A 14,099-nucleotide genomic window follows, 5' to 3' on the forward strand; every position below is an offset into this window, starting at 1 on the left:
CGATACACGATTGTAGTAGAAAGACTTTTAAACAAGTCTTACATAATATAGGTAGGTAAAAATGATTTTATTTTCATTTTTTGTGATGGTAATAACTTTTTATTTTTGTTTACGTTCTTTTTCCGTTAATGTCCTTTTTAATGTACAATGTTATCCGTGAGCTGCAGGAGTGGATAGGCAGTGAATAATACAATATGGAAGATAAGTGCAAATAAAGGTATTTCTTATTCAATTATTTGTCTTGCGAAAATCACGTTTCCTTGAGTGACTAAGTTATTCAACTGTGAAAATTATCGAAATCTTGACATTCACAATGTCTTGTACACGAAAGGCTGTGATCCGTTACTCACCAGATTTATTGCGCATTGCGTTGGATATTAAAGCTGAGATATTTGTGTATCCCGATTCATTAAAACTTTAAATAGAGGTATTTCTGAAGTGAAATCATTCGCGATCACGATCAATAATATTTCGATAAAATTCGTCATACTAGCCCCAATTCATGCTAAGGCGCATTTGTTTCTAGATATTGATATTCAGTCCCTACGTAATTCGCTTACGAAGCGGGGAACAGCTGTTACATCTTATTCGTATATGATATAAGAATTTGGTTGAGTTTTGTGGAAAATAATTAATAAACGTGTTTTTCATTGTCATACGTAAAGTCGTTATGTTATGATATTACGTATGCATTGGGTGTTACAGTGGAACGTGGTCTCAACGCTTTTTGTATTTGAATAAGTTAAAGAAACTCATAGAAATTTATTTTACTTTTTTAGCCCCTCAGAAATACGTTTCTCTTTATAAATATTTACATTCACATTGTAGCCTACGTACCATGCGCTCGTTTTACGTGAAAGTGGAAATATTGCTTATACCTAAGTTAGCCAGCTTAAAAGTAAACGATCCTTAAGTAACAAGTAGCAAACAAAAAGTGTAAGACCTCCCACAGTGAGCATAACAGGCCGAAGGCCTTTTTCGGGGGGGCCTAGGGGGGGCAGAGCCCCCCCAGCGAGCTAAGCGAGTACTACAATATAGAAGTACAAGGAGAAGAATCCGAAGAAGTAGCTGTATAACAACATCAACCTTAACCCATTTTTTGAACTTTGGAGTTAAAGGCTATTCCAAAAATTGTGTTTGAGAAGCGTTTCAAGGCTTGGAAGAAGCGCAATAGTGGCGTAACTAGGAATATGCTTTGGGGGGGGGGGTGCCTGAGCTGGTGACCCCCTAGGCAACGGAGGGTCCGCGAAAATCGTTGAAAAATGACATCCCTGGAAATACATTTGACATAATTTTGGCACTAAAAATTTTAACTTTAATCAGATGCAGTAATTATATGTCAAAACTAGGAAATAGTTTTAAATTTTTTTTTTAATTCTCTGAGGCTTTGGGGGGGCTCATGGGGGCATATGGGGGCTCATCCCCCCCATAGTTAAGCCACTGAAGCGCATAATAATATCAAACGGGTACTATTTTGAATGCAACAACGTTTATGTAGACGAATAAATTAATATATTTTTTTAAAAAGCTAACATTATTATTTTTTAAGATATGAAGTGAAACACTTTGCACTTTCCACATAAAAAATTTATTACACTAGAGTCGACATGTTTCGCTGCACTGCAGCATTATCAAGACTCGAAACATGTCGACTCTAGTGTAATAATTTTTTTATGTGGAAAGTGCAAAGTGTTTCACTTCATATCTCATAATGGATCTCCACAAAGTATCTGCCTCATCCATCCAATTCATTATTATTTTTTATTTTTTTATTTATGTAATATTTTCTTATTATTTATTATTATATTATTATATTATTATATTATTATTTATTTTTATATTATTATTTTATATTTTTACATTATTATTACTATTTATTATTTTTATATTTTTATTATTGTTATTATTTATTTTCTGAGCACACCTCGTATTACAAACCTCCAAGGGGTCGCTAAAATTGTTCTGTCGGAGAATTTTTTTCCTTTCTGTCATTGGGGTGTTCGCATATTTCTCAATTCTCATCGTCGCTGCAACCAATCGACTCACAGGTCGTTTAAGGGTTAGGTATTTTCCCTTCTTGCAGCGTAAATGAATTTCAATTGTTGCTTACGTCATGATTCTCCTCTTGCTGGGCCCGGTTCTTCACCCCCTGGCGCCTCTTGCCCCACACCCCTTGAAATGTTCCTCGTGTGATGTCCGCCTCGTAGTTGCGCACTCCTCAGCTCTGTCTTTTCCTCGAGTGCTCTTCAACGATTCCCATTGCTCGGAAGGGCGCCTCAAGCAGAAGGCCGCGAAATTACGAAATCCGGACTATGAGTGACTCGTGCTCGCCCGCTTTGGCAGATCCCGCTGACTCGCTATTCTCCCGTGTCCAACGGGCGATTTTTCACCTTTCACCTGCGCTTACCCCTGGAGTACGCATTAATGATTACGCTGTACGTTTTTAAGTTTCAGGTGAAATTCGTGGCAGTTATTATCGCCAAAACAACTACGAGGTTTGTTCAGAAATTAACGGATGTAAAAAAAACATTTATTTATTCTTCTACATAATTATCAAACTTTTATTCGAAACGTGCAATTACTAACGCAGTATAAATCGTTAGCGCATCTACTAAATGTCGTTTCAAGATGCATATATGTCTAAATTCAAGGAGACCCCTTTTTATATTGAACCATGGTAAACCTCCTATCGGACACTTCTAATCACACATATGAAAACTTTATCCTACAAACATGGATATATGCTTAAATTTTATACATTAGATTCCGGTAAATTGCAACATATCGGGACTTGTGCACTTTGCCCCAATTAAGCGGCTGCCCCAATTAGGCGAACTATCCTGTATATGGGCATAAACAAACGTTGAAATGATAGAAAGAAGACTAAAGAATGTTTATAATGCAACATAGGTTTATTAAACTATTAGTTTGATTAATAAATCAGCAAGTTTAGTTAATTTATTATGATTTTTAAGAATTGTAACAATTTACATAAAAATATTTTTAACATCCTCAGGCGACTCTGAATGAATGTCTTTTACTATGTCCCATTAAAGAAAAGTCCTATCCTTTTGCGGATAGTATAACAAGAACTTTCAAAATAGAGTAAGAATAGGAACATTTGTGGAAATTAAGAGTAAATCAAAGGAGGAAAATATAAAAAAATAGTATTCTGAAAACAAAAAATTTTAATTTCGTCGCGAGTATAGAGTCTATGTCGCCGACCCATGGCCCAATAAAGCGGCATGCTGTCCCAATTAAGCGGATAATACTCTGGGATATTCCTATACTCTGGGTTCTGTTCTCCAAGATCTTCCCCAATTATGCGGCTACCCCAAGTAACCGGTGGACCCATTAAACGGAATCTACTGTATTTTGATTTTTGTGGTCACCCTGCCGATAAGTATACCCGTAAAGTTGGCTCAATTTCCCCGTCGTCTCGTTCCCCCCAGCAATTTCACCTTTCACCCGTGGACCCTGTCCGCTTACTCCGCGAACATTGACGCCATGCCCGTCCACCGTAGCCAGAAATCGGGTGTTTTAAAAAAAAGCGACGAATGATATCCCGCCATTTTCCTTGTATTTATCTCACGAGAGCAATCGTATCCCGTTTATTTGCGCCCCCATTCCGCCTGAGCCTGCGCCGATCGCGAGAGGAAATCCCTCTCCAAGCTGTCCTTCGATATAATCCTTCCAGTACTAATCCATTTTTACCAGTGCACGCTATTGAGAAAGAAAAAAATAATTTTCTTTGTCGCATATAGTACTCCTGTTATTTTAATTATAATTGGCATAACTTTTCAATGGTTGGAATTCTACGTCTATATAATACCCCGTTAGCCTCATCAATAGGTGTGTGGAGGGGGTGTTAGAATACCAATGGTTAACAAATAAAAAGCACATATTCATAACGAGATTACGCCCAGCATCGATTAAAGTCCTTTATTGTTCGGGGGAAAAACGAATTCCCAAATCTACCCGTTCGGAAAAATATCTCTTAATTTTTCTGTCGGACCTGGAAATGTAGTGTTGTCCTAATATGATGTTCTCCGTGTCGCTCTTAAATATATTCTTTTCTCAATCTCTTAAGCAATCGAAGCTTAACGCACAGCCGCCGAGCCTCTAGGAAAGTCTAATTCGTTTAACATCAGCGTAGCGCTTTCTGTATGCCTGTAGCAGTTTTTGACAATCATGCTATGGATGTGGTGTTGCATAAAATGATAAACATTGAATACATAGCGTGAATGTATTATACATATTAGGAGAAAAGTCTTTTAAAATCCTCGAGAAGAAGAATGGAGAACTGAATCAGCTTGAGTCCCGAATGTGTGATGAAGGCAATCGCTAGAGGGCAAGGGGAAGGGAAGAACCGCAAAGAAAGCTCTTTGCTGAGATGAATAGAGGAGATGATTAAGGATGTTAAAGATGTAGGAGTGTTAAAAGATGAGCTGATTGTGGTATGGGATGGAGAGCTGCGTCAAACCAATCTTATTGTTAGGTTTGTTGACTGCTGTTGATGTTGCTAGTTCCTTGTTCACTCTTAATTGCCGAGAAACTTCCATGTTTGTATTGATGCATAATAAGATCTCTTAACCACGCTTAAGAAAATTCGTAGGGAGTGCACCACGGCCTTTAAAAAAACTTTTACCATACTTCCTCTTTTGATTTGTTGAATAACGTCCTCAATCCTTTTTATGATGAGGCAAAATTGTCTATTTTCAACGATCCATTTATTTCGGTATTCCATTACGTTTCAGGTAAATGTTAACGAATTTGTGGCGCAAAAGTATCGCAATGTAGAATTTTTTTCTGTGAAGGGTATTAGTTTGTTCGGCGGACAATTCATAATTTTTTTTTCAAAAAACTACACTTTTTCTTACTATTATTTGTGCGCATTATAGTGCTGCAATATTTCTTATTCAAAAGACTAGGTAGTGAATTTAAAGTAATCACGTTCATAATTTCTTTCTCTTGTAACTAATAAAGACTTAGCTAGTAACGATGACACCGTTCTATCGTGTGGTCGAATTATAATTTCTTGTTTTTATGTATATTTCTTGGCAATATCAATTGTAGCTTTTGTTTCCGCAAAAGCTTTCAGAAACGTCCTGGAATTAGGTGGAAGCATTTGCTTAAAAGGTTTGTTTATGTATTGTATACATGAGTTTTTTGTGCATGAAAACGTTACTTGTTCAGCGACTACTTTTTCACCTTTCCCGTTTCAACTCTTTTTTTTATCCTTATCAATGATCGTCGTCGTGAACATGCATCTTATTTTTTATAGGCGTTTTCCCAATGGATCCCAGGCATAGTTACCTCGTCAATTTTTCCATATTTCTTTCCATTCACGTCGAGGCAAATTAAAGGAATGATCATGGTTGTCATTCAAGTGTCAATTTTTTTCTCTGTTTTTTAATATGCCGAGAAAGGAAAGGCGAGTAGGGACACGAAGCGTCGCGTCGGCCATATATAATTTCACCTGCAGCCGACTGAAAAATCGTTCTGCCCGAGGGTCTTTTTTATTAATTGGGGAGGCAACGAACGACAACGCGAAAGCGCCGCGCGCATTGTTGTTCTTTTCGATGTTGTCAACTCCCCCACCCCTTCCCCACGGATGGATATGAAAATTTTCGACTTCTGCGAGCTGCGAGGCGCGTACCCTGGTGAATGAAGGAGAGGGGTTAATTGTGCGTACAGGGTTTTTTTTTTTAATTTTCCTTCCCTTTTGACGTAGCTTTTCCCTTGTTCCCCGCTGCATTGGCACAGTCTTGTTTGGAGCTGGGGTGGCCCTTTTTGGGATCGTATCCCCTTTGCGTGACTCTTTATTTATAATTTTAATGTTGTTACCAAAGCTGAACTTAACTATCTACATGTATCACAGTATCATTCAACTTTCAAAAATCGTTTACCGCTTCCGCCCCATAAATATGGAAAAATCTTTCTAAACTAATCAAAGACTCTTCATCCACGCAAAAATTCAGCAAAAAATTATACTTATTCCTAACCAGCCCAACCAAATTAATCATTTCAACGCTGTATAATAATGTATGTTTATTCTACATTGTTGTCCACATTGTTCTATATTGTATATCTGCATTGTTCTGCATTTTCCTTGGTTACTGATTCGAAAGTACTGTTATTATAATAGTAAAATCTTTAGCTTATTCCTGTATGCTGAGCTTTAAACTGTTTAAAAACAATGTTCCAATCGGATGTAATGATATGCCTTCACCTCAATCCATTCCTATACCGAATGTAATATTAAAGAGCATGAACTAGGGAAAGTTAATTTATTCAGCAACTGCACGGCCTTGAAACTTTCATTAATTGCTGAGTATTTCAGTGGTTGTATGGTTAAAGGCGACTAGCTTTCCAAAGGGATTCAGAATCAACTTGCGTACCTGCAGACCATATTTTCGATAAATATTTCTCTGATGGATAAAAATATCGATATTTAACCCTGGGGCCAATGAGAGGAAACACAATAGGGTATGCGAGTAGCTGCAGTCACATAGTTTGGCTTGTGCACAAGATATTTTTAACTCGCGTTTCTGGCTAATCCGGGTTACAAGTCTAACCACAGTTAGCGCCGACTGAACTACGAAATGTAACCCCGGTTAGCGATAATCAGAGTAAGATGAGATTAGTGAAAACGTGAGCAAGGCAAGTCAGTGAAGATTTATTTTTGTTGCTGTCAGTGTTTATGGATATTTGCAGAGTAATAAAATCGTTTCTGGCTTGCTTTTGTGGAAGTTCGCTATATCCATGATGAAAGAACACAAATGGTAATTGCCACACTTTTTAATTCAACACTCAACAACCGACCATGGTTTCAACACATTGTGTCACTTTCAAGGAAATGACACAAACCTTGAAAATGTTTACACAGCAATGGTAGTATTTTTACGAATTAAAAAAATCCTCGAATTGCGAAGTGGCTAAGGGAAAGTAATTGACCCCTCCTATTCAGAATATGTAAATTTATGACGTCCACGGCTAAATCCTATGTGAGTTCTTCCCTCACCTATCCACATCAACCAACAGGTTGAATATCTGATTAAGTGGTAGCATTTTTATTTATACATTTATAAAAATATATTTATTAAACAAGGAACGCTCAAACGGAAAAATTTCCTCATCAGGGTTTGAACACAAGGAATTTGTCATGGCTTCTCCCTTTACCTTGCTGCATTAGCTCAACCCTGTCACTTATTTATCCTCTCCTTGCAATTATAACCACTATTAAGTGCGGAATGAACTACAAAATGTAACGCGGATCTGCGCGAACCAGCGTTTAATTCCTATGCTGTCAGTGTAAATAAATATTAAAATGGTAGTAGTTGTAGTTTTACGAAGAGAAAGAATCCTTTAAATGCGAGATGACCGAGGGATAAGGATTCCTCAACCCTGAATGTGTGAATTTCTCACGACCACGGCTGAGTCCGTGGCACACACGTGAATAATAGTAGTTTGGTGGGACCTCTTCCCTAACCTATCCAAACCATCCTATAGGTTGTAACTCTTAGAGAGCAAGTGGTATTACTTACATAAAAGCACGAATTTACTTATCACCGAAAAGTAATCGTGCTTTGCAAACTTCCTCTCAATATAAGTATTGATTGGAATTTCACGAAGCATTGTTGGTTTCGGGTGATAATAATGGAATTCCACAAATTATCGACCTCTGCAATCATTTTTGCGAAATTATTTGTTGCGCAATAATAATACTTTTCGTGCAAGTATTTTTTGTACATTCATCTAGTGAGGTTACAGGACGAATTTTCTCTTCGGGGTTGGAATCGAGGCATTTGGCGTGCCTTATGCTCCTCGCTGTATTGGCACAACCCTGTCACTGATTTCCCCCATCTTCAGTCTGTGTCGTCTCCCCTCACGAAAGCTGTCTACCCCTGCCCCGCAACAGGGTCGTATGGTTCCCCCCCCCCCCCCCCCCCAATCTTTCCCCATCTATTCCTCCTGTTCGTCTGTCTGTCTCCTTTCGTCCCTTTTCCCACACACAGTGCGGAGAGAACCAAAGCACCCCCCCCTAGTCTAACACACACTCCCCCAAACACAAGAGAGGCCCCTGCCGCCGCCGCCGTCGTCTCCCGAACCTTATCCCTCCTCCTACTCTTTCCCAATCGTCACATTTCCTCTTCCCCTTCTTTCCCTATATCCTTCCACATCAGTTGTACACAAACCTTCTCTCCAGACGGGAGCCCCAAGCATCGCGAGAGGGAATAAGCCGTCTCTTCGCCCTCAAAACTCTCCGCTCGTTATCTTTCCATCTTTTTTTCATTCATATTAATCGCGAGATGGTTACATACGTGTAGGGAATTTAGTTTGGTCTCTAGAGAGCCTCAATATACGGTCGGTCCGTGTCTCTTGTTCGCCCGGATTAATCAGGCGCGCGACCGTGATCTTAACCAATCCGGAAATCGTATGACCTCTATTGCTGTGATTTGCTCGCAAAGTGAATGACGGCAGGCAAATTGGGGTCGTATCGTTTTCTATTTCTCGTCTTGGGTGTGCCTGGCATACAATTGGTGAATGTGACGTTCGTTGTCATTCGGTAAATTTCGGGAACGTTCGTCGAACAATCGTGTAGTGCGTTCGGGACTTCCTCTCTCGCCCGTATCCTGGCGGACCGTATTTCGCGCACGAATGCACGCACGTCTTGTGTGTACGTTACACGCTTGCCCCCCTCCGCCCCTGGCCCGTGCACCGATCGTTTCATAAACCTCATCCTCCCCCACCCCTTCGTACATTCATCCCCCTTTTTATTTTATTAGTCGGCGATCCTGGCCGGCTGCTACCGGCTGCCTTAATTCCCTTCCGTGCACGACTCCCACCCCTAATACCCCTCCCCCACTCTTGATCTGATCCCTTTCAACCCCCCCCCCCCCCGCCCCTGGTGCATTGGTAAACAACTCCACCTTACGTGGGGAGTAGATAGAGGGGGTAGTATATGGCGTGGCCGCAGGGATGAGAAATCAGACTTTTCTAAGTCTTTTAGGAGCGCTTTGCCGTTCAACAGTCTGCCGGTTCTCGGCCAAGGAGACGTGCCTTGTGGCGAAATGCTCCTCCTTTGCAGCGCCCTGCCTGCCTTCCTGATTGACCAAAGCTTTCGTGAACACTTCGCTCCCCCGTGAAGATTTCATCCTGTGTATCTGTGCTGTCTTTCTCTTGTGCCTTTCGGAGAACCAGCGGCCGCTCGGTGGTGGACAGTGGTGGTGTTGTCTTTAGCGAGTGAAGCAAGGAGCTTAATGTGCCCGAGTTTCAATGTGTGCGTGTGTGTGGGTTCTTTTTTTTAATGCTTTACCGTCTTAAAAGAGTGCTTGTGCGTCTTCAGTGAGAGATATGGAGGAAGGCGAATCGTTTCGAGTGTGTTAAAGTCCCTTTAGTCGGCTGGTCGTGGATGCCTCGGTTCGTGTGAGAGGGGATGGGCTCCTCAGCCCCCCTTCGCTAATTTTAGAGTCCACTGTTTTCCGTCTAGCCATCTCCGCGTTTTATTTTCGGTTATTTTTTCCTCTCTCCGCCCTAACTTCCCCATATATCCCCCTGCACCCTTTTATACAATCTCTCCCTGTTCCGTTTCCTTCGTCAAGTGTGGCCTCGCGTAAGCACGGCTCTGAAGAATTTCGGCGCGTGGCCCGCAGCGGGGGGGAGGAGGAGGCGTGTGTAAATCCACCCCTCCTCGCATCGAAAGAGACCCCAATAAGAGGGGGTGGCAAGTGGATGTGCTTGGACTGTGAGAGTGAAGAGTAGTAGTGGCCGACCTGGAGTCCTCGTGGTGGGGTGGTGGTGGCGGGGGCTGGGGGCAGAGGGGAGGAGGGGGCGACGGAGAAGGAGAGGGGGCAGGCGTATCTCGGATGGTGCCGAGGTTCGGCGTGTCCGCTGGCTTCCTCGCCAGTAGGGCAGTGGCACCGCCGGACAGCAGCCCCGTGCAGGGCTGGACCCCTCCGGCCGCGCTTCCTTCCGACTCCGGACGCCCTCCGGAGGACGATTACGACGACTCCGAGGGATCTTCGACCGTCTCCGAGGATTCGCCGGGGGACGCGCCGCTAGCCGAGGAGGATTTGGAGGAGGAAGGAGGCGGGGAGGGTGGGGCTGAGGGGTCTCGAACCCGGCTCGCCCAGCAGCCCATCCACCCCCTGGAGACGATCAGCGAGGGGGACGAGGGTTGTTGTTCCTCATCCTTGGCCCTCTCGGCCGAAGGTCAGCCTTGGTCTGAGCAAGTCACTGCGGCACCCTATAAGAGCTCAGTTCGGAACCGGTGATGAAGTCGGTCTCGGAATAAGGAAATGGGTTCTTGTCGACGTCTCTAGTGTAGTGCTTACGTTATTATTATTGTTTGTGTGTTCTCATTATTTCCCCATTGGTTGGCCTCACTCGGATGTTCGGAATCGTGAAGGTTGGTTCGGAAACGAATAAATGGATTCGGGAACGAGAAAATTGGTTTTGAAATCGGGAATCGGTTTCTTGTCTACTTCTTTAGTTTGGTGTTTTCAGTTTTGGTGGTGTGTCTGCATTGTTGGCCCAAATTTGGGCTCATTCGGATAGTTCGGAACGTAGGAAGTCGGTTTCGGGACCGAATGACTCGGTTCGGGACCGAGTAGCTCGGTTTCTGGCTGAGGAAATGAGTTCATTGTTGTCGTCGTCCTGTTCAGTGCTTTCAGTGTTCTAGCAGTGTTGATGAAGTGTGTGTATCTCCCTCGTGCCTCCTCAGGGTTGTGGATACCCTGTTTTCTCTCGTGAGTTGTGCCTCGGCCGTGCTATTTATAGTGACGGTGCGGCGGGCGTTCCTCGCGCCCAGCCCTCCGTATCCGAGGGAAGCAAGTGCTGAAACGTGTTCTATGGTCTACCGTGTTTTTTCCCCTTCCCACCGGAATGGAATCCAAATGCTGAGTGAGAATTTCCGCGTGCATCACGAAGCAATTTTTGTGCCTACCTCTCCCGGATAATGGATAATAATTTAATCTCCATGAAGCCGCCTCCTTGTCTTCGGAGGCTGCGGCGGGAAATCTCCCGTTTAAATGCGGATCGAAAAGATGACGCTACCAGCCACACCCAGTCTCTTCTTTATGAAAGATTTCCTTTCATACTTATTGATGTGATTTCCATGCCCTCATTTGCCATTACTATCCGGATTTTTTAACCTCATCTACAGTCACGCTTAAGGAACTATCCAATCGCAAATGGTCTAAATCTAATTATTGCTTGCTCCATTTTGTGTTGCACAAACACCCAGCTGACAACCAATAAGATTTTTGGCACACACTAAATAATATACATCAATGCTTTAGCACTTTTTAGGCTCCTGGCAAGGCCTTCCATCGGCCTATTTCTACTCTTTGATGCCGAGTTCAGTCATGAGTTTTTCATCCCAGCAAACGCTCCTTGTTCGACAAGGAACGTTCCATGACTCTTCTTGTTTGATTATCCTCTCTGTATACTTCTGGACTACAACTTTACGAGAATGACGTGGTAGCTTTAGTCGCCATTGCGTGATCCACGAATTGGAAAGCCCGTAAGATGTAAATATAAATCTTCACGAGAAAATCATCTGCTTGATCGTTTATCTGCGGGAAGACTCTTCGTGATGTTTCGATGTTCTTCGCAAGTTTGTTGTCAGCGGTGAAGTTTTTTAACGGCGTTCTTACTCTTTCTACAATGAAACCCTTGATTTCGAACCATCTTGCCTGGCACTCTGCCGGCTATTGAGTGAGTATTTTTTGTCGTCCCGGAGCGGCTTTCCTTGACGTTTATCGGAATTATTCCGCTCGGTTTTCATTCCGAACGGTAGACTCTTGTTGGTTATCAACGCGATCGGAATTTGTCGTGATTGAAAAGTTTCATTTCTACAATGGGATGAGCCCTCGTAGTGAATCAGCGGTATGTACAATTTCGAGCACGCCTAATTCCGATCGCGTTTCGAACCAATCGGAATCTTACCGTTCGGAATGAAAACCGACCGGAACAATCCCCCTCAGTGTCATAGCACACTCCTCCAGCAGTGTGATTAACGCGATGGCAAACTCAGAAAGACGGGAATATTCCACTTCACCACTCTGCGGAAGTCGCCGCAGGAAATATCTCTTTTCTCGATTATTGCTTCTTTTCGATTATTTACCATGTCGTCCTCTTTTAAAGTCCCTCTGTTAATTATCAGTCTAAACAGCAAGTTTAGCAGTCCTCTCCGGATGTGTATTCTGCCGGTTCCTTTTCTATCTTGGCTTGTCCCCTCCCGGCTATTGGACTCTATTTCCAATGACATGATGGAAAACCTGAAAGGGGTAAATATTCCACCTTACCGCGCCGCAGAAGCTTCCACGAGAAAAACTCTTGTAACTTCTTTCCGATCGTATATCTCCTCTTGGTCTTTCGAATTTCTTCCGTGATCGGTCCATATAAGGAAGTTTATAGTCTGTGGTAAATCTATTTTTCCTTCGTCATCCGAACTTGTAATGAATGTTGTATTGCTTTTCACTTATTTGCTTCTTCAATGAGGCCCTTGCCTCCTCGAAACTTGTCGTTGCTTGACCCCTTTCGGCTATTAAGTGATCAAATACTCTCGTTCCAACGACGTGACATCAAACCCGAAAATCGTACCGTATCGTATCGTATATATTTTAATTTACCACGCTGTAGAAGTTTCCACGAGAATATCTATCAAATTACTTATTGCTTATCTCCTTCTGCTCTTTCCAATTTCTTGTGTTATCATTCTAAACAGCTAGAGCGTATGCAGCGGTGGTTTTTTTTCAGTCTACTTATTTGAGCCTGAATCGCACGATCATTTTTTCGTCTTAAGGCCTGTTTACACGGTACATTAACACGTACGGGTTAATGTCTAAATGTATGAACGCGAGAATGAACGCCAAAATGCACTGTGTAACCACCCAACTTGTGCGAATGCATGCACAGAAAATAGAACCTGTTCTAATTTGGTTCATGCATTCGTACATGTTACGTTCCGGTCCACAAAAATCATTCACGCAAACGTACATTAACTCGTACGTGTTAATGTATCGTGTAAACAGGCCTTTATAGTGATAGTTCAAGCGATAGGTTTTCAGGTACCAAAAGAGTGATCGTTCAACCGATCATTTCCAGGGTCACACTGTCATTCCCACCGTCCCTCTTTCCATCGTTTATTCCCTCAATTCCCGTATTTACAACTGTCATTCGATTGAAAGCCAAGCGTGGCGTTACAGTCGCTGTTAGCGGGGGTTCATACTGATTGTCTGAAAGACGGTGCCAGCGATGGTTTCAGCGAAGGAAAAAGGGACTTGCTGAGTGATTGGAAAAAGGGATTGGATTCCCATTCATGGAGCGGAAAATTATTGCGTGAATTGCGAATTTTTCGCGCCATCATTGGAGCGATCGCTTGGAAGGGGCGGGTAAAAGTATTCAGGCTTAAGTTATTTCTTATTAATGGGAGGATATCAAAACGTAATGTTGTGGAAAAGGCCGTAAGAAATGGTTTGTCTTGCAAAAAAAGTTAAGACAGTGGCGTAGCCAGGAATTTCGTTCGGGGGGGGGGGGGTCCAAAACCAGGGGGGGGAAATTTTTGAAAAACCGGGGACAAAGTAATGGGTTTTAAACTAATTTTAACACTTTTCATAATCGAAAAAAAAACATAATTTGTTAAAGAAACGTTTTGTAAATTCCTGATTTTTCAATATTTTGTTTTCATTTATGAAGGACTATAATTGTGTTTTTATATTTCGGGGGGGGGAGGGGGAGGTCCGGACCCCCCGGACTACGCCACTAAGGCAAGAGGAACCTTCTAACTCTTCCATTTTGTTGCGATCGCTGGATCTGTCCCTCGAAAGCGATGTAAAAAAAATGACTGTGTGATTCAGGCTTTCGATATATATGCATTCAATGTGGCCCTTGTATTCCCCCAAAGCTGTCTTCCCTCGTTCCCTCCCGGCTATTAAAACTAATACTGTCATCCCGACTCTGTTTTATGCTTCCCCAAGTCATTTCAACCCATTTGACCCCGGTGGCATATCTGTCTCCGTAATGAGTCTCTCGTTATCAGTGCGCCAATATCGCCTAGCTTCGTCTGCGGCTCCGACAATCACGAGTTCTTT

The 14,099-nt window shown here is 42.5% G+C and overlaps 1 protein-coding gene across 1 annotated transcript in view; it reads left to right on the forward strand.

Moving 5' to 3' along the window:
• The first annotated feature begins 9,782 nt into the window (after positions 1-9,782).
• LOC124162123 overlaps positions 9,783-14,099 on the forward strand; it is a 62,044-nt gene continuing 57,727 nt past the window's right edge. Inside the window, exon 1 of the mRNA XM_046538532.1 lies at positions 9,783-10,215. Within this exon, the coding sequence (XP_046394488.1) occupies positions 9,870-10,215 (346 nt within the window). The 5' untranslated portion in view covers positions 9,783-9,869. The remainder of the gene's footprint in view (positions 10,216-14,099) is intronic.

Source organism: Ischnura elegans, chromosome 7 (assembly GCF_921293095.1).
Source record: "Ischnura elegans chromosome 7, ioIscEleg1.1, whole genome shotgun sequence".
NCBI lineage: Eukaryota > Metazoa > Arthropoda > Insecta > Odonata > Coenagrionidae > Ischnura > Ischnura elegans.